The following is a 19,845-nucleotide window of genomic DNA, read 5'->3' on the forward strand; positions in this document are numbered from 1 at the left end:
AACTCCAGGCGCAACATCTATGTCGTCACTAGCGTCCACGTCTCTCCCGCTGTGACCACGGGAGGGAACAGAGGAGAGAGGAGGAAGGCACCAGAAGGGGACGTAGTCACCGCACTAGGTGCCGGCCCACGAGAGATGCAGTTGATGATGGCACAACTGAGAAGACGGCAAAAGCGCTAGACTTCAAATTCATTCATATCCGCTTCGCTCCCGCTGCGACTGAGGTGGAATGTTAGAAGTATAGTTGTGTAGAGATAAAGAGTAGAGATATAGAATAGTTTAAATATACTACGACTTGTCTTGTACTCGAAATCTCACCCCACCATATATTCTATATATACCCCTACGAGGGACAGATCAATATAACACAAAACATTAGCCATCTAGGCCCGGGGAGGAGCGAACAGGGTGGTTGCCCTGGCCGCCCGGTGCCAGAGGGGCCCCAAAATGCTGAAGTATTGCCTCTTATCCATTATTTCCTTTTTGCTACGATTTCTTCCTTAATGCGCGATTTTTCTTCTTTGATCTACGATCCATAAAACGTTATCCTAATTTCCTTCCTTGCCAGCAAAGGCACGATTGACAAACACGTAGCAGTTTCCTAAAAAAAACAGGTAGCAGTTATTTAATACGATTAATTAGGGGTAGTTATGAATAAAAATCTCATGTTTTCCTTCCTTAATCCACTAGAGCCATGCAAACAGACGCGAAAAGGGAGGGAAACTGATCGCCCCGTTCGTGCCAATTGATATTCATCCCCTTTGCGTGCATGGCACCACCGCCTAGTGTTAGAGCAGTCCTGAGTCGGAGGAGTACATGACTGCCAGAGATAACTACGCCGCAGCCTCCCATGCGACTATCAAAATTTACAAATGATTACCAACATTGCATCTTCACTGTCACAACTAGCCACTGATGGTTGATTTATTAGATACAGTACTGTGTATGCATAGGTATTATTGGGGTTGTCAATTTTTTCAGGTCGGCGACATGCTCATAGTTGCAAAGGAGGAATAGGACTAGAGGCCTTAAATATCAAAGCAAGTGATCATGGGCATTTAAATCATCTACTAGTCTTGACGATGAACCTGCTTCTGTATTGTGATCCAAAATTAGGTTAATCTTAATTGGATATATTAGTAAAGAAATAGACTTACAAGAGAAACAATTACATTTCCTTTGGCGACAATTCATCACATTTTTTCGTATTTCTTCTACGTTTATGTTAACACCCTTAGGATCGGGTTCTAGTTTCGCCCCGGGCCTCTGAAATCTCTGGACCGGCCATGTAGCCATCCTACAATTTCTACACCCTCGTCTTCCTCACCTCAAGCCTCATCACCCCAAATCCCTTTCCCCTCGTGTATGCCTCACTTCAGGCTCGTAACAGAACTATTTACCGTGAGCAGATAAAACTATCACTCCACCACACATATCCTATATAGAGTGCTGTTAAAAAACACTTCACATAAAAAATATCTGAAAAATAATAATAAAATTATCATCATTAGAAATCAATCAAGATATGAATAAATGGCGAATAAAGGCAAAACTCCTACCGAATGTTGAAAAATGAAAAGGAATATATTTATCACGTGAACTAGTGTTGATAAGCAACAAAAATTTGATGATTCCAAACATATAAAACGAATGTATTATCACCTACCGCATCTTATACTTCTCTATTCAAAAAGTCAAAACTTTTAATTATTGACTTCCATATTGTATCCTCTGGTAAGTAATCGCTCAAACTAGTTCTGTATTGATGTTCTGTTGGCAACTTCGTTGTCCGCACGGGAAACCCTAGAGCGAAAGGCAAACATCTCCTCATATTGACGTGCTTTTACCTATCAACAAGTAACACACACAGTTATTTTAAAGGTATAACTGGAAAGCCCTTCAAATTCAAGCTGCTCAGACGACATTATTAAACACAATAACGCCTTCTTCATTTTCTTTGAACATCAGTACAGATGCAAACGCTCATATACAATAACGCCTTCTTCATTAACGACCATATATATGTTAGCTATGACTAGCACTCATTGTTAGCATGCTTTATGGACATACAAAATAAATACTATAAAAATACATATACCTGCAAACGGCCTCCTTTTTCTTTCTCACCCTGAAAGATGAGAGAAAAGAAGATGGAGGAGAGCTCTTAAGTGATCGAGCATGAAGTTTAATCCGTCGAGAATTACCTGGCCTTCAAGCGTGGGAACGGCATGATGAACCAAGTACTGCGCGTCTACGACACCGATCTGCTCTTCAGGGTCCTGCCAAGTTCATTCCGATGAGTAAAGGTGCAAAAAGTTATTCTTAAAGACATCTATGTTTCCAAACGCTGCTCAGATAATCTGACTATGCTTACATCGACGCATCTCCAGAAATTGGAGTCAAGACCCCATGCATGGACAAAGTCAGTCTGCAGTCAACTCGATCTTCATTTCAGATCAGACAAGTGAAAAATATCAATCGTAGGAATAACATATTTTCTCGGCAAGTGCACCTGGATCATATGCCACACGCATCTCCAAGCATCCCTAGAGAAGACCGGCGCCATCACCTCCACGAACCTGCATCCATAATATACACACGCATCTTGATTAATCCCAACCAATCCTACAGGTCGATCGTCGCAAACAAAATCAGAAGTCGCAAACCAAAATGAGTCTGGAGTGAAGAATTCAGTTCACTAACTAGAATTACCCGCTGCACGGGCGCTTGTGCACGTCCGAGCAATGCTCCCCTCCTGCATCTGTCCTGTTCATGGCATGACAGAGACCACGACCCAAGTTCAGACTGTGCTAAACATGTTTCCTAGAAATGTACCAGGCATCATCATGGAAGGCACATGCTTACTTGTGCATCTCGCTGCCGTTTTTCCTGGCGGTGATGTAGTAAGTCGGTGCCAGCCCATTGGTCGTGTCCAGCCCCGGCTGCGAGATCTCCAGCCCATGCCTCCTCACGATGTCCAGGTACCTGCAACCAATGCATCCACAACTTACCTGTTGATCATCATCCACAATGCATATTCAGAGTTCAGAGAAAATCATATAGCTAGAGGGACATACGGTTCCGCGGCGAAGTTGTCAATGCCAAGGTCCTCGTCCCACACGAACACGTAGTCGTAGGGCACCACGATGCTCGGGTGCAGGAACCTCTTAGCGAACCACCTTGATTGTTGTTATTTTCAGGAAAAAGCCTGAAGATTGTCAGTGCACCTGTTTTCACTTAGGACTGAAATTAGTAATGTTTTGACAGATAGTTAGTTATTTTACCATTTGGTCTGTTTCCTGGCACTGACATGAGTGACCTTCTTCGACCACTTGAACTCTATATCCCACTCAGTTGTGCGGCCGTCATAGTGGAACAGCACGATGTCGAAGTTGTCCAAGAACTACACTTCTCATTTGATGATCATGGTCAGACAACTAATGACCATAGAGTTGTACATCTCAAAATCTAGTGCTAGCTTGAGGAACCTCTTGCTAGTTCTTGTTACCTTGTGGACAGTTGCGTTGACATTGGCTCTCTCGCCATACCCGACCGCGAGGGCGAGGAGGTACTTGCGGGCCGGGCTGTCCTGCGCATTGCATGATCAAACCATGAAGTTTTAAGAAGAAATGAAACATGATCACTTCAGACAGAGTGAAGGTAAAGTGCAGTCAATGTCATGCATGAATTCATTCAGATTCAGAGAAGGAACTAAACACGGAAGAAAGACCTGTGTTGGGGATCCCCAGAGCCGGCGCAGGTGAAGATCGGACTCCGAGACCACAATCCCCGGCGGCAGCCGCCTCTCCGACCCTTCTTCAGTGTTTGTTGCTGTTGCAACCTCTACACTCTACAAACCATTGATTGATCAAGAGACCATGCATTTAGCTGGGACGAAATACAACTGGATCATTTAGAAAGTTCAGAAATGCAATGTACCGGCGCCGAACTTGTCACATTTGGGGTGCGGGAGCTGCTGTTCCTGAACGGCGCTCCCCATAATCTGCCCAACATGGTGCTGTGACTGAAGCAGCTGCTCCAAGGGAGTATGCCACACTGAAGCTGCACGCATAATCCGTTCAGAGCTAGTTAGTGATGGCCAAGCCGCAAAGCTAGCCGTTAAAGAACTAGTAATGCTTTTGTTACCTTTGGTGTGACGTCCACAGGAAAGGAAACGCCGATGAAGAACCCGACCGCCGCCGCGAACAACGTCGTTAGAATCGGGCTTGCTTTCATTTTCATCCTGGGTAGCGAACCAAGATCCAAGAGATAACACGAAAGAACCTGATTTGATTTGTAGGGGGTGTGGAGAGAAGACTTGACTTGTTTAGGGGAATCGAGGAGAAGACTTTTAATTAACATCGAGCCTAAGCATGCATTGGGATTTGATACTTGAGAGGGCTAAGTTTGACTTCTAGTTCTACACTGACCCAAGTGCATACTAGCTTTGTTTCGTTCGAGCAACGGAAACGTGGGCTCGTGCCCCTCTGAAAACCTCTTCCACCCAATTAAAACGACAAATTTTATATACTGGATGGAATGAAGGAATCGATAAGTTTGCTGGAGGAGATCTATCAACGCGGCATTTGGTTTGAGGGCTACCAAGAGTTTATAGGGTTATATACTACGACAGAGTTATTAGATTGCAATGGTTTGGCTTAGTTAGAGCAATTATTACAATAGCTCCCCTAACAATTAAACTTCCCGTAAAAATCGTTTCATTGGATGATCGTATAATTTACGGAAAGTTGTCTGACCCCTAGTTTTGTCGATTCCCATAAATATCTTTCCCTAAAATCTTTTCCTTTATTTTCAATTAAAAAGCCTAGCTAATAGCCTATGGCCCGTAAGTTGATCAGTGACACGTGCAGCACGGTGGCGCATGTCGGCATGCCAGTGGAAATTGTTGTAGCGATGGTTGGCAATGTTGGTGCTGGCACGGTGGCGGTGGTCGGCGGTGCTGGTGATAGCGTGGTGGTGTGGCATCATGGCGGTGTGGGACAATGGAGGCGGCACGAGGGTATCCAAGTGTGATTAAGCCCTCCAAAATTATACGGGAAGATCATCTTCCTATAAACATGAGGGGAGGTGAATACAATTATACAAGATTAATTATGGGTTTACGGCAACTGTTGGAGGGATATTTTTGCCTCAACTTTCCATAAACAATTTTTTTTATAGATAGGGGAGCTATTGGATTGTTGTTGGGAGGGTTGAACGGAGTCAATTCTTCCTTTGGTTAGAAGACCTTTTTCGCTGCTCCACAAAACAATCAAAGATTAAAATCGCGGGAGAAACAATTTGGTGGTGGCCTCTCCCAGCAACTATAGCGGCCGCCATAGCTGGCAGTCATGGTAATTTTTACGGCATGAGAGATGATTTCTAGAGATTGTTATTGATCTTGGAGCTGTTCATAGGAATTTTTGAAGGATTACGTGGCGACAGACATATGAAGCGGCGAGGTTCACAGGCAGCTATAGCGCAGCTATTTTGCGGGAGATTTAATTTTGTGCCAAAAATCATTTTTTAATTGTTAAGATTCTTTTGAAGTTGACTCAAAATCATGTTGCACCAAAGCATTTAGGTACATAGTTAATGAAAATGAGAACCACTTAGGATTGAAAGAAAGTCCCAGGTGTGGAAAGTTACGGCCCCATTTGGTCTGCTTTCTGGCACTGACATGAGCAACCTGCTCGGACCAGCCGAACTCTCCATCCCACTCCGTGGTGCCGGGGTCGTAGTGGAACAGCGTGACGTTGACGTTGTGGGAGAACTGAAAGTGCTATTTGATGGCCATGGAGTTTATAAATTGGAATCAAAGGATCCTATTCATCTAGTGCCTGATCAAACAAGACAACCGATGAGCATGGAGTTTATATCCGAAACTGTTGCTTTTGGTCACAAAATATGAGAAACCACTCCTTAGAGCAACTCTAACCGATCTGCAATAACCGGTTAGAGAAGTAAAAAAATATCCTAGGCCGCCCCAAATACTCCTAGTTTTACTCCACCGTTCCGCTGCCAAGTAAAATCCCACACCTCTCTACCTCTCTACCTCTCCTCCTCCCCCTCCCCCCGCCGTTCCCCGACTGCTCCTTTCCTCCCAATGGCCGGCGCTGCCGCCAATCCGCAGCTCGGATCCGCGCCGCATCCTCGAGCTGACTGTTGGGGAACGTTGCAGAAAACAAAAATTTTCCTACTCGTTTCACCAAGATCATCTAGGAGTTCATCTAGCAACGAGTGATTAGATGCATCTACATACCTTTGTAGATCGCGCACGGAAGCGTTCAAAAGAACGGTGATGATGTAGTCGTACTCGACGTGATCCAAATCACCGATGACCAGCGCCGAACGGACGGCACCTCCGCGTTCAACACACGTACGGGACGGGAGACGTCTCCTCCTTCTTGATCCAGCAAGGGGGAAGGAGAGGTTGATGAAGATCCAGCAGCACGACGGCGTGGTGGTGGATGCAGGGCGTCACAGCAGCAGGGCTTCGCCGAGACTACGAGGGAGAGACGTAACGGGGGGAGGTGGAGGCGCCAGGGGCTGGTGTAAAATCCCTCCTCTCCCCCCACTATATATAGGGGTGCCAGGGGGGGCGCCGGCCCTAGTAGATGGCATCTACTAGGGGGGCGGTGGCCAAGGGGAGGTTTCCCTCCCCCCCAAGGCACCTAGGGGTGCCTTCCACCACATGGACTCTTCCATGGTAGAAACCCTAGGCGCATGGGCCTATAGGGGCTGGTGCCCTTGGCCCATCTAGGACAAGGCGCACCCCCTAAAGCCCATGTGCCCCCCCGGGACAGGTGGCCCCACCCGGTGGACCCCCGGGACCCTTCCGGTGGTCCCGGTACAATACCGATAACCCCGAAACTTGTCCCGATGCCCGAAATAGCACTTCCTATATATAATTCTTTACCTCCGGACCATTCCGGAACTCCTTGTGACGTCCGGGATCTCATCCTAAACTCCGAACAACATTCGGGTTTCTGCATAAACATATCTTCATAACCCTAGCGTCACCGAACCTTAAGTGTGTAGACCCTACGGGTTCGGGAGACAAGCGGACATGACCGAGACAACTCTCCGGTCAATAACCAACAGCGGGATCTGGATACCCATGTTGGCTCCCACATGCTCCACGATGATCTCATCGGATGAACCACGATGTCGAGGATTTAATCAATCCCGTACGCTATTCCCTTTGTCTATCGATATGTTACTTGCCCGAGATTCGATCGTCGGTATCCCAATACCTCGTTCAATCTCGTTACCGGCAAGTCACTTTACTCGTACCGTAATGCATGATCCCGTGACCAGACACTTGGTCACTCTGAGCTCATTATGATGATGCATTACCGAGTGGGCCCAGTGATACCTCTTTGTCATACGGAGTGACAAATCCCAGTCTTGATCCATGTCACCCAACAGACACTTTCGGAGATACCCGTAGTCTACCTTTATAGTCACCCAGTTACGTTGTGACGTTTGGCATACCCAAAGCACTCTTACGGTATCCGGGAGTTACACGATCTCATGGTCTAAGGAAAAGATACTTGACATTGGAAAACTCTAGCAAACGAACTATACGATCTTGTGCTATGTTTAGGATTGGGTCTTGTCCATAACATCATTCTCCCAATGATGTGATCTCGTTATCAATGACATCCAGTGTCCATAGTCAGGAAACCATGACTATCTGTTGATCAACGAGCTAGTCAACTAGAGGCTCACTAGGGACATGTCGGTGTCTGTTATTCTCACATGTATTACGATTTCCGGATAACACAATTATAGCATGAATAAAGACAATTATCATGAACAAGGAAATATAATAATAATGCTTTTATTATTGCCTCTAGGGTATATTTCCAACAGTCTCCCACTTGCACTAGAGTCAATAATCTAGTTACATTGTGATGAATCGAACACCCATAGAATTCTGGTGTTGATCATGTTTTGCTCTAGGGAGAGGTTTAGTCAACGGATCTGCTATATTCAGGTCCGTATGTACTTTACAAATCTCTATGTCTCCATCTTGAACATTTTCACGAATGGAGTTGAAGCGACGCTTGATGTGCCTTGTCTTCTTGTGAAACCTGGGCTCCTTGGCAAGTGCAATAGCTCCAGTGTTGTCACAAAAGAGCTTGATCGGCCCCGACGCATTGGGTATGACTCCTAGGTCGGTGATGAACTCCTTCACCCATATTGCTTCATGTGCTGCCTCCGAGGCTGCCATGTACTCCGCTTCACATGTAGATCCCGCCACGACGCTTTGCTTGCAACTGCACCAGCTTACTGCCCCACCATTCAAAATATACACGTATCCGGTTTTTGACTTAGAGTCATCCAGATCTGTGTCGAAGCTAGCGTCGACGTAACCCTTTACGACGAGCTCTTCGTCACCTCCATAAACGAGAAACATCTCCTTAGTCCTTTTCAGGCACTTCAGGATATTCTTGACCGCTGTCCAGTGTTCCTTGCCGGGATTACTTTGGTACCTTCCTACCAAATTGACGGCAAGGTTAACATCAGGTCTGGTACACAGCATGGCATACATAATAGAACCTATGGCTGAGGCATAGGGGATGACGCTCATCTCTTCTATATCTTCTGCCGTGGTCGGACATTGAGCTGAGCTCAATTTCACACCTTGTAACACAGGCAAGAACCCCTTCTTGGATTGATCCATATTGAACTTCTTCAATATCTTATCAAGGTATGTGCTTTGTGAAAGACCTATGAGGCGTCTTGATCTATCTCTATAGATTTTGATGCCTAATATATAAGCAGCTTCTCCAAGGTCCTTCATTGAAAAACTTTTATTCAAGTAGGCCTTGATGTTGTCCAAGAGTTCTATATCATTTCCCATCAAAACTATGTCATCTACATATAATATGAGAAATGCTACAGAGCTCCCACTCACTTTCTTGTAAACGCAGGCTTCTCCATAAGTCTGTGTAAACCCAAACGCTTTGATCATCTCATCAAAGCGAATGTTCCAACTCCGAGATGCTTGCACTAGCCCATAAATCGAGCGTTGGAGCTTGCACACTTTGTCAGCATTCTTAGGATCGACAAAACCTTCCGGCTGTATCATATACAATTCTTCCTTAAGGAAACCATTAAGGAATGCCATTTTGACGTCCATTTGCCATATTTCGTAATCATAGAATGCGGCAATTGCTAACATGATCCGGACGGACTTCAGCTTCGCTACCGGCGAGAAAGTCTCATCGTAGTCAACCCCTTGAACTTGTCGATAACCCTTAGCGACAAGCCGAGCTTTATAGATGGTCACATTACCATCCGCGTCTGTCTTCTTCTTAAAGATCCATTTATTTTCTATGGCTCGCTGCTCAACAGGCAAGTCAGTCAAAGTCCATACTTTGTTTTCATACATGGATCCTATCTCGGATTTCATGGCTTCCAGCCATTTGTCGGAATCCGGGCCCGCCATCGCTTCTTCATAGTTCGAAGGTTCACCGTTGTCTAACAGCATGATTTCCAAGAGACAGGGTTGCCGTACCACTCTGGTGCGGAACGTGTCCTTGTGGACCTTCGAATTTCAGTAGGGGCTTGATCAGAAGTATCTTGATCATTGTCATTAACTTCCTCTCTAGTCGGTGCAGGCACCTCAGGAACATTTTCTTGAGTTGCGCCATTTTCCGGTTCAAGAGGTAATACTTCATCAAGCTCTACTTTCCTCCCACTTACTTCTTTCGAGAGAAACTCTTTCTCTAGAAAGGACCCATTCTTGGCAACAAAGATCTTGCCTTCGGATCTGAGGTAGAAGGTGTACCCAATAGTTTCTTTTGGGTATCCTATGAAGACGCATTTTTCCGACTTGGGTTCGAGCTTTTCAGGTTGAAGTTTCTTGACATAAGCATCGCATCCCCAAACTTTTAGAAACGACAGCTTAGGTTTCTTCCCAAACCACAATTCATACGGTGTCGTCTCAACGGATTTCGACGGAGCCCTATTTAAAGTGAATGCGGCAGTCTCTAAAGCATAGCCCCAAAAAGAAAGCGGTAAATCGGTAAGAGACATCATAGATCGCACCATATCTAACAGAGTGCGATTACGACGTTCGGACACACCATTACGCTGAGGTGTTCCAGGCGGCGTGAGTTGTGAAACTATTCCACATTTTCTTAAGTGTGCCCCAAACTCGTGACTCAAGTATTCTCCTCCACGATCTGATCGTAGAAACTTGATTTTCCTGTCACGTTGATTTTCAACCTCACTCTGAAATTCCTTGAACTTTTCAAAGGTTTCAGACTTGTGTTTCATTAAGTAGATATACCCATACCTACTTAAATCATCAGTGAGGGTGAGAACATAACAATAGCCACCGCGAGCCTCAACACTCATTGGACCGCACACATCAGTATGTATGATTTCCAATAAGTCGGTTGCTCGCTCCATTGTTCCTGAGAACGGAGTCTTGGTCATTTTACCCATAAGGCATGGTTCGCATGTGTCAAATGATTCATAATCAAGAGACTCTAAAAGTCCATCAGCATGGAGCTTCTTCATGCGTTTGACACCTATGTGACCAAGGCGGCAGTGCCACAGGTATGTGGGACTATCATTATCAACCTTACTTCTTTTGGTACTCACATTATGAACATGTGTAGCATCACGTTCGAGATTCATAAAGAATAAACCATTCACCATAGGAGCATGACCATAAAACATATCTCTCAAAAAATGGAACAACCATTATTCTCAGATTTAAAAGAGTAGCCATCTCGAATTAAACGAGATCCTGATACAATGTTCATGCTCAAAGCTGGCACTAAATAACAATTATTAAGGTTTAAAACTAATCCCGAAGGGAGATGCAGAGGTAGCGTGCCGACGGCGATCACATTGACCTTTGAACCATTCCCGACGCGCATCGTCACCTCGTCCTTTGCCAGTTTCCGCTTATTCCGCAGCCCCTGCTTTGAGTTACAAATGTGAGCAACTGCACCGGTATCAAATACCCAGGAGCTACTACGGGCACTAGTAAGGTACACATCAATTACATGTATATCACATATACCTTTTGTTTTGCCGGCCTTCTTATCCGCTAAGTACTTAGGGCAGTTCCGCTTCCAGTGACCGCTTCCCTTGCAATAAAAGCACTCAGTCTCGGGCTTGGGTCCATTCTTTGGCTTCTTCCCGGCAGCTTGCTTGCCGGGCGCGGCAACCTCCTTGCCGTCCTTCTTGAAGTTCTTTTTACCCTTGCCTTTCTTGAACTTAGTGGTTTTATTGACCATCAACACTTGATGTTCCTTCCTGACTTCTACCTCTGCTGATTTTAGCATAGCAAATTCTTCAGGAATGGTCTTTTCCATCCCCTGCATATTGAAGTTCATCACAAAGCTCTTGTAGCTTGGTGGAAGCGACTGGAGGATTCTGTCAATGACCGCATCATCCGGGAGATTAACTCCCAGCTGAGTCAAGCGGTTATGCAACCCAGACATAGTGAGTATGTGCTCACTGACAGAACTGTTTTCCTCCATCTTACAGCTGAAGAATTTGTCGGAGACTTCATATCTCTCGATCCGGGCATGAGCTTGGAAAACCATTTTCAGCTCTTCGAACATCTCATATGCTCCATGTCTCTCAAAACGCTTTTGGAGCCCCGGCTCTAGGCTGTAAAGCATGCCGCACTGAACGAGGGAGTAGTCATCGAAACGTGCCTGCCAAGCGTTCATAACATCTTGTTCTGCAGGGAGAACGGGTGCGTCACCAAGCGGTGCTTGTAGGACATAATCTTTCTTGGCAGCTATGAGGATGATCCTCAGGTTCCGGACCCAGTCCGTATAGTTGCTGCCATCGTCTTTCAGCTTGGTTTTCTCTAGGAACGCGTTGAAGTTGAGGACTACGTTGGCCATTTAATCTACAAGACATATTGTAAAATATTTAGACTAAGTTCATGATAATTAAGTTCAACTAATCAAATTATTAATGAACTCCCACTTAGATTAGACATCCCTCTAGTCATCTAAGTATTACATGATCCGAGTTAAACTAGACCGTGTCCGATCATCACGTGAGACGGACTAGTCAACATCGGTGAACATCTTCATGTTGATCGTATCTTCTATACGACTCATGCTCGACCTTTCGGTCTTCCGTGTTCCGAGGCCATATTTGTACATGCTAGGCTCGTCAAGTCAACCTAAGTGTTTGCATGTGTAAATCTGTCTTACACCCGTTGTATGTGAACGTCTGAATAAAACACTCGATCATCACATGGTGTTTTGAAACAGCGAACTGTCGCAACGGTGCACAGTTAGGGGGAACACTTCTTGAAATTAGTATGAGGGATCACCTTATTTACTACCTCGTTCTAAGTAAACAAGATGCAAAACATGATAAACATCACATGCAATCAAATAAACGTGACATGATATGGCCATTATCACATAGCTCCTTTGATCTCCATCTTGGGGCTCCATGATCATCTTGTCACCGGCTTGACATCATGATCTCCATCATTATGATCTCCATCATCGTGTCTCCATGAAGTTGCTCGCCAACTATTACTTCTACTACTATGGCTAACGCGTTTAGCAATAAAGTAAAGTAATTTACATGGCGTTTCTTGATGACACGCAGGTCATATAAAAGAATAAAGACAACTCCTATGGCTCCTGCCGGTTGTCATACTCATCGACATGCAAGTCGTGATTCCTATTACAATAGCATGAACATCTCATACATCACATATAGATCATTCATCATTCATCACAACTTTGGCCATATCATATCACAAACCACTTGCTGCAAAAACAAGTTAGACGTCCTCTAATTGTTGTTGCAAGTTTTACGTGGCTGAATTAGGGTTCTAGCAAGAACGTTTTCTTACCTACGTTAAAGCCACAACGTGATTTGTCAACTTCTATTTACCCTTCATAAGGACCCTATTCATCAATTCCGCTCCAACTAAAGTAGGAGAGACAGACACCCGCCAGCCACCTTATGCAACTAGTGCATGTTAGTCGGTGGAACCGGTCTCACGTAAGCGTACGTGTAAGGTTGGTCCGGGCCGCTTCATCCCACAATACCGCTGAAGCAAGAAAGGACTAGTAACGGCAAGAAAGTTGACAAATCTACGCATAGACCTAGCTCATGATGCCACTGTTGGGGAACGTTGCAGAAAACAAAAATTTTCCTACTCGTTTCACCAAGATCATCTAGGAGTTCATCTAGCAACGAGTGATTAGATGCATCTACATACCTTTGTAGATCGCGCACGGAAGCGTTCAAAAGAACGGTGATGATGTAGTCGTACTCGACGTGATCCAAATCACCGATGACCAGCGCCGAACGGACGGCACCTCCGCGTTCAACACACGTACGGGACGGGAGACGTCTCCTCCTTCTTGATCCAGCAAGGGGGAAGGAGAGGTTGATGAAGATCCAGCAGCACGACGGCGTGGTGGTGGATGCAGGGCGTCACAGCAGCAGGGCTTCGCCGAGACTACGAGGGAGAGACGTAACGGGGGGAGGTGGAGGCGCCAGGGGCTGGTGTAAAATCCCTCCTCTCCCCCCCACTATATATAGGGGTGCCAGGGGGGCGCCGGCCCTAGTAGATGGCATCTACTAGGGGGGCGGCGGCCAAGGGGAGGCTTCCCTCCCCCCAAGGCACCTAGGGGTGCCTTCCACCACATGGACTCTTCCATGGTGGAAACCCTAGGCGCATGGGCCTATAGGGGCTGGTGCCCTTGGCCCATCTAGGCCAAGGCGCACCCCCTAAAGCCCATGTGGCCCCCCGGGACAGGTGGCCCCACCCAGTGGACCCCCGGGACCCTTCCGGTGGTCCCGGTACAATACCGATAACCCCGAAACTTGTCCCGATGCCCGAAATAGCACTTCCTATATATAATTCTTTACCTCCGGACCATTCCGGAACTCCTCGTGATGTCCGGGATCTCATCCGGGACTCCGAACAACATTCGGGTTTCTGCATATACATATCTTCATAACCCTAGCGTCACCGAACCTTAAGTGTGTAGACCCTACGGGTTCGGGAGACAAGCAGACATGACCGAGACGACTCTCCGGTCAATAACCAACAGCGGGATCTGGATACCCATGTTGGCTCCCACATGCTCCACGATGATCTCATCGGATGAACCACGATGTCGAGGATTTAATCAATCCCGTACGCTATTCCCTTTGTCTATCAATATGTTACTTGCCCGAGATTCGATCGTCGGTATCCCAATACCTCGTTCAATCTCGTTACCGGCAAGTCACTTTACTCGTACCGTAATGCATGATCCCGTGACCAGACACTTGGTCACTCTGAGCTCATTATGATGATGCATTACCGAGTGGGCCCAGTGATACCTCTCCGTCATACGGAGTGACAAATCCCAGTCTTGATCCATGTCACCCAACAGACACTTTCGGAGATACCCGTAGTCTACCTTTATAGTCACCCAGTTACGTTGTGACATTTGGCATACCCAAAGCACTCCTACGGTATCCGGGAGTTACACGATCTCATGGTCTAAGGAAAAGATACTTGACATTGGAAAACTCTAGCAAACGAACTATACGATCTTGTGCTATGTTTAGGATTGGGTCTTGTCCATCACATCATTCTCCCAATGATGTGATCTCGTTATCAATGACATCCAGTGTCCATAGTCAGGAAACCATGACTATCTGTTGATCAACGAGCTAGTCAACTAGAGGCTCACTAGGGACATGTCGGTGTCTGTTATTCACACATGTATTACGATTTCCGGATAACACAATTATAGCATGAATAAAAACAATTATCATGAACAAGGAAATATAATAATAATGCTTTTATTATTGCCTCTAGGGCATATTTCCAACACTGACCCCCCCCCCCCCCCCCCCCGCCCGAATCTCCGTCTTCCCGGATCTTCCCCCGCCGCGACGGCCACAAAAGAAGTACCTCAGCTCAGCTTTCCGCTTGGGACGGCCTCGGTCCACCTCGTCCTGGTGGCGCCGGGTGAGGTGGATGCAATGACGGCCAGGAGCTCCATCGGGAGGCAAGGGGGCGCATTGCAGCGGAGGCCGCCGACGAGGAATACATGGCGGAGATCCACCGGCAGCACCCCGAGCTTGTGAAGGAAGATCGGGTGGTCAAAGGCAAGGTCGGAGCCATCTCCCATGATGAGGAGCAAGGCAGCAGCGGCAATGGCAGCACGGACGGCGAGTTCGACGCTGAGAAGTGGCGGCGCATCTTCCCCGACTCTAGCGAAGACCGCACCGGCCCGGACCCCATGGATGGAGGCATGGTGCGGCAAGATTGGCTCGATCTATACTATGGCAAGGATGAGAAAGAACATTAGTTTAGTTTTAGTTTATTTTTAGATCTAGTTTTAAGTTTAAGTTTATTTTAAATTTCGGTTTTCAAGACAATGAGTAAAATTTCGGTTGTTTACATTCGGTTGTCAAGACAATGTGGTCATTTCGGTTGTTTAAATCGAAACTAGGTTGAACTATTATGCAAATTTATGTTTTGCTCCGTTCTATATAGGGATTGGCTAGGTCCGGCCAAACCTTAGTGGAGTAAAAAGACTACTAGTGTTTTGCTCCGCCGGATCCTTCATTATATATAGGGGATCGGTTAGAGTTGCCCTTAGTTCTCACCTTTTGAGCCCGCACCGCTCCTTGGACCTCGCCAGCCGAGCCGCCGTCGCTAGATCTGACGGCCGCTGCTAGCCCACCGCAGGCCCGCCGAGCACGCCCCGCCGTGCACCAGATCCCCGCGTGGCCGCCGCGACCCTATCCTCCTAGCACCCCTCCGACGCGCCCCACACGAGCGTTGCGCCTCCGGCCAGATGTGGTAGCCCCCGCCGCGCACACCCAAGGGAGGGGAAGGAAACGGCCCGCCGCCGCCTTCACCGACCGGGCTTTGCCCGACGACGCATGCCAGAGGCGGCGGGGGGGGGGGGGGGAGTGCAGAAGGGACGGGAGACGACATGGCTAGGGTTTGCCTCCCCCACTCGCGGGAGCTGTCGGGCGACAGAGGAGCCTCACAGGCTGAGCCGTCTCGCGGTGACCGCGTGACCCGGTTGGTTGCTCTGCTCAACCTCATAACCTATCCCTCGTCTTCCTTACCTCCGGCCTCCTTGTCACCCTGACCCCTTCTTTGTCAATTTACAGAACTATGTAAATTGAGCAGATAAAACAACCACTCAGCCCAGTAGAGTGATGTAAAAAACACTTCACATATAAAAGAAATGAAAATCATAATATAATTTTCACAATGAGAAATCAATCAATATGTGAATAAACGACGAATGAAGGTAGCTGCCGGTTGCTTGAGAAACAATATATTTATCACATGAACTAGTGTTAATAAGCAACACAAAACTTGATGATTCGAAACATAAAGAATGAATATTGTCACCTAATGCATCTTATCCTTCTCTATTCAAAAAAGTCAAACCGTTTAATTATTGACCTAATTGTGTATACTCTGCCAAGTAACCGTCTGTACTAGTTCTGTATTGATGATGTTCTATTGGCGAGTTCGTCGTCTGCGTCGGAGACTCTGGAGCGGAAGGCGTGCATCTCCTCAAATTGACGCGCTCTTACCTATCAGCAGCAACATACACAGTTATTTTGAAGGTAAAACTGGAAGGACTATAATCTATCCAGTCATCAATATAAAGCATGGAAAAGCCTTCGAATTCAAGCTGCTCACACAGCGTTATTAAACATAATAATTCCATCTTCATTAACACACCACATACATATGTTAGTATGACTAGTATTCATAGCTAACATGCTTTATTAAGATACAAAGAGTAGTATATACCTTGGAACGGCCTCCTTCCTTTTCTTTCTCACCCTGAAGAGAGAAAAAGAAGATTGGGGGAGAGCTGTTAAGTGATCGAGCATGAAAAATGAGACATTACTTTCTTAAAGGAGCCTAATTTGTCGGGAATAATTGTAGAATCACCTGGCCTTGGAGTGTGGGAACCGCATGATGGACTAAGTATTGCGCATCTACGACACCAATCTGCTCTTCAGGGTCCTGCCAAATTCATTCAGGTGAGAGAAATACAGCAAGCTGTTGGACATATATGCAAGATATATATGTTTTGAAACGCTGCTCTTACATGGACGCATCTCCAGAAATTGGAGTCAAGACCCCATGCATGCACAAAGTCATTCTGCACTCAAACCCACTCTTCATTTCAGATCAAACAAGTAAAAAAATGTCAATCTTAGGATTTCTTGACACTGTACAGACGCACCTGGACCATATGCCACACGCATCTCCAAGCATCCTTTGAGAAGACCGGTGCCATCACCTCGACGAACCTGTATCCATGCACACATTTTTTTTCCTGATAAGGGCCATTTCATTCAAACGTTATATCGAGCTGATACAACTGCAATGAAAGAATAAACGGCCACAACACAACAAGATGCATACAGCCAACAAGTTCGAAAATTATAAAACAGAAAAGTTAAAGAGTAGCCTAGGATATAGAAAGACCTATCTGAAACCTACAGAGCCATCCAGGATGGGAGAAAACCTCCCTGGCCGTAGGCATCATGTGCACATGCTTGCATCTTAGTTAATCTCATCAAATTCTACAGGTCCATGGCAAACAAAAGCGTTGGTAGGCTAGGACAACAATAAAGCTGCCTTTTCCAAAGAGAAATCGTCAACAAAAATGATCTGCAGGTGACGGGGTGAAGAATTCAGGTAGTTACCCGTTGCATGGCGGCTTGTGCACGTCCCAGCAACGTTCCCCTGCTGCATCTGTCCTGTTGATGGCAGACAACCCAAATTAGTTTTGGACAGTGCTAACAAGATAGAAATGTGTCATCACGGATCCTGCATGTTTACTTGTGAATCTCGCTGTCGTTTCTCTTGATAGTGACATCATAATTGGTCGTCCCATTGGCCGCGTCTAGCCCTGGCTGCGAGATCTCAAGCCCGTGCTTTCTCACGATGTCGAGGTACCTGCACGCAATGCAACCACAAGATGTTCACCACCACAAAGAGAAATACTGAGAGCTCAGAGGAAGCATGGGCATGGAAAGGTCACGGTACATACGCTTCCGCGGTAAAATTCTCGACACCGAGGTCCTCATCCCATAGGAAGATGTAGTCGTATGGCGCCACGATGCTCGGGTGCAGGAACCTCTTGGCAAACCACCTTCATTGTCATTATTTTCAGGTGAGGGATTGAACATTGCCAATACATTTGTTGGCCAGCTCCGGATTTTGATCTCAGAAATATTTTGGGACCCCACTAATTTCTGTTGATATTTCGGCTTTAAATCTGGTCAATGAACTAAAGTTTTTTGTAGTTGAACTTGGCTGGAATCAACCCTAAGTTTGAGCACATTTGGCAGAAGTTTGGGTTCTATTTGAAATAGTTTGGCTCAAATTAAATGTTGCATCGAAACATTTGGGTACATAGTAAATGATAAGGAGAACCAGTTAGGAGCTAGTTAGGACTGATAGAAAGACTTGGGAGTGGAAAGTTATGTTACCATTTTGTCTGCTTCCTTGCGCTGACATGCGCGACCTCCTTGGACCACTCAAACTCTTCATCCCACTCTGTGGTGCGGCCATCGTAGTGGAACAACACGATGTCGAAGTTGTCAGAGAACTACAAGTGCCATTTGATAGTCATGGGGTTTATACATTGGAAACCGAGGAGTCTATTTCATGATTCCTCTATTGCTTACAGTATGAAAAGCCTCGCCTTCTGAATATTTGCATTGACATTGGCTTTCTCGTCATACCCCACGGCGAGAGCAAGACGGTATTTGCGAGTCGCACTGTCCTACACACAGCATCAGAGACACATACATACCGGCACAGGCCATCGTCAGAAATTGAACCAGGAGATGTGAAATGAATTGAAACAAGATCCTTTGATGTATCTTGGTCCAGAGCCAAGAATGAACTGCAATGCGTGAACTAAGCCAGCAGATCCGGACAAGGTCACTGAAGACGCAAGGCCGGCGTACCTGTGTTGGGGATCTCCATAGCCGGCGCAGGTGAAGATCAGTCTCCGAAACCACGATCCTCGGCGGCAGCCGCCTCTCCGTTCCTTCTTCAGGGTTTCTTGCTGTTGCAACCTCTGCAAACTAGAAAGAGACAGAGTTTGGCATATCTTGCATTTCTGCATGGCAACGAACAGAACTCCACAACTGTAAGGTACCGCTGAAATCGTGAGATTTGGACTGGATGGCACCCATAGTAGTCTGCCCAGTATGCTCATGTCAAGGATGCTGGAGTTTGCAGCACCGCTACTCGACCATGGCATCATGCCACCATACTGAAGCTGCATATATATGCATACATTTGCCTGATCAGTCAGATATCATGATGATATAAGCAATGTATGGTATTCTCTCTCTCTCTCTCTCTCTCTCTCTCTCTCTCTCTCTCCTTCTCTAGATCTCTACCTTGGGTGTGATCACCACCGGAAAAGAAATGCCGACGACGAACCCGAACGCCGCCGCGGCCAGCGCCGTCAGGACCTTGCCTCCTTTCCTTCTCATCGTCACTGTATGTGTGCGATGCCGGCCGTATGGAGAAGAGGACTCGTTTCCTTGGCTCCCAGAGCAAATATATCTCCGGTAGATTGGGAGTATGGAGACGAAGACCTGAGTTGTGGCTCGATCGGGAATTTTAGACCTTTTGCATCCATCCAACCATGCAACTCCACGTAGTACGCGTAGAGATTATTGCTAGAGGAAGAGCTTGACTTCTCCAACGTGCTCGCCTGTACACGCCACGAGGCATGCATAGAGAGAGTTGACTCCTCCACTAAAACGCACTTCTGTTTGGGTGCATTATTAATTGAAGCTAGCAGATGCAAA

The 19,845-nt window shown here is 46.4% G+C and overlaps 2 protein-coding genes across 2 annotated transcripts; both read right to left on the reverse strand.

The window, feature by feature from the left end:
- Positions 1 to 1,480: 1,480 nt before the first annotated feature.
- On the reverse strand, positions 1,481 to 4,440 carry LOC123147189 (uncharacterized). The gene is made up of 13 exons (XM_044566425.1): positions 4,147 to 4,440; positions 3,940 to 4,062; positions 3,731 to 3,850; positions 3,509 to 3,589; positions 3,285 to 3,403; positions 3,078 to 3,179; positions 2,866 to 2,985; positions 2,713 to 2,766; positions 2,513 to 2,579; positions 2,375 to 2,428; positions 2,205 to 2,279; positions 2,099 to 2,128; positions 1,481 to 1,847 (listed from the first exon to the last, which is right to left on the reverse strand). Exons 1-13 carry the CDS (start codon positions 4,360 to 4,362, stop codon positions 1,752 to 1,754), a joined length of 1,257 nt encoding a protein of 418 aa, XP_044422360.1. The 5' UTR covers positions 4,363 to 4,440; the 3' UTR covers positions 1,481 to 1,751.
- An 11,813-nt stretch (positions 4,441 to 16,253) lies between these two features.
- On the reverse strand, positions 16,254 to 19,524 carry LOC123153905 (uncharacterized). Its single transcript, XM_044572795.1, has 12 exons — positions 19,429 to 19,524; positions 19,215 to 19,304; positions 18,988 to 19,107; positions 18,720 to 18,800; positions 18,505 to 18,623; positions 18,063 to 18,164; positions 17,852 to 17,968; positions 17,250 to 17,316; positions 17,112 to 17,165; positions 16,952 to 17,026; positions 16,808 to 16,840; positions 16,254 to 16,584 (listed from the first exon to the last, which is right to left on the reverse strand). The coding sequence occupies exons 1-12, from the start codon at positions 19,522 to 19,524 to the stop codon at positions 16,486 to 16,488; spliced, it is 1,053 nt and encodes a 350-aa protein (XP_044428730.1). The 3' UTR covers positions 16,254 to 16,485.
- Positions 19,525 to 19,845: the final 321 nt, after the last annotated feature.

The sequence above is a fragment of the Triticum aestivum genome, chromosome 7A, assembly GCF_018294505.1.
Source record: "Triticum aestivum cultivar Chinese Spring chromosome 7A, IWGSC CS RefSeq v2.1, whole genome shotgun sequence".
NCBI lineage: Eukaryota > Viridiplantae > Streptophyta > Magnoliopsida > Poales > Poaceae > Triticum > Triticum aestivum.

Coding starts and splice junctions, on each gene's coding strand:
- LOC123147189 (XM_044566425.1), bottom strand. CDS start 4,362: ATGTTAATTAAAAGTCTTCTCCTCGATTCCCCTAAACAAGTCAAGTCT. Junction 2,767..2,865: donor AACGGCAGCGAGATGCACAA/GTAAGCATGTGC, acceptor TGCCATGAACAG/GACAGATGCAGGAGGGGAGC. Junction 2,280..2,374: donor ATTTCTGGAGATGCGTCGAT/GTAAGCATAGTC, acceptor TGAACTTGGCAG/GACCCTGAAGAGCAGATCGG.
- LOC123153905 (XM_044572795.1), bottom strand. CDS start 19,524: ATGAGAAGGAAAGGAGGCAAGGTCCTGACGGCGCTGGCCGCGGCGGCG. Junction 17,969..18,062: donor GAGAATTTTACCGCGGAAGC/GTATGTACCGTG, acceptor CATTGCGTGCAG/GTACCTCGACATCGTGAGAA. Junction 17,027..17,111: donor ATTTCTGGAGATGCGTCCAT/GTAAGAGCAGCG, acceptor TGAATTTGGCAG/GACCCTGAAGAGCAGATTGG.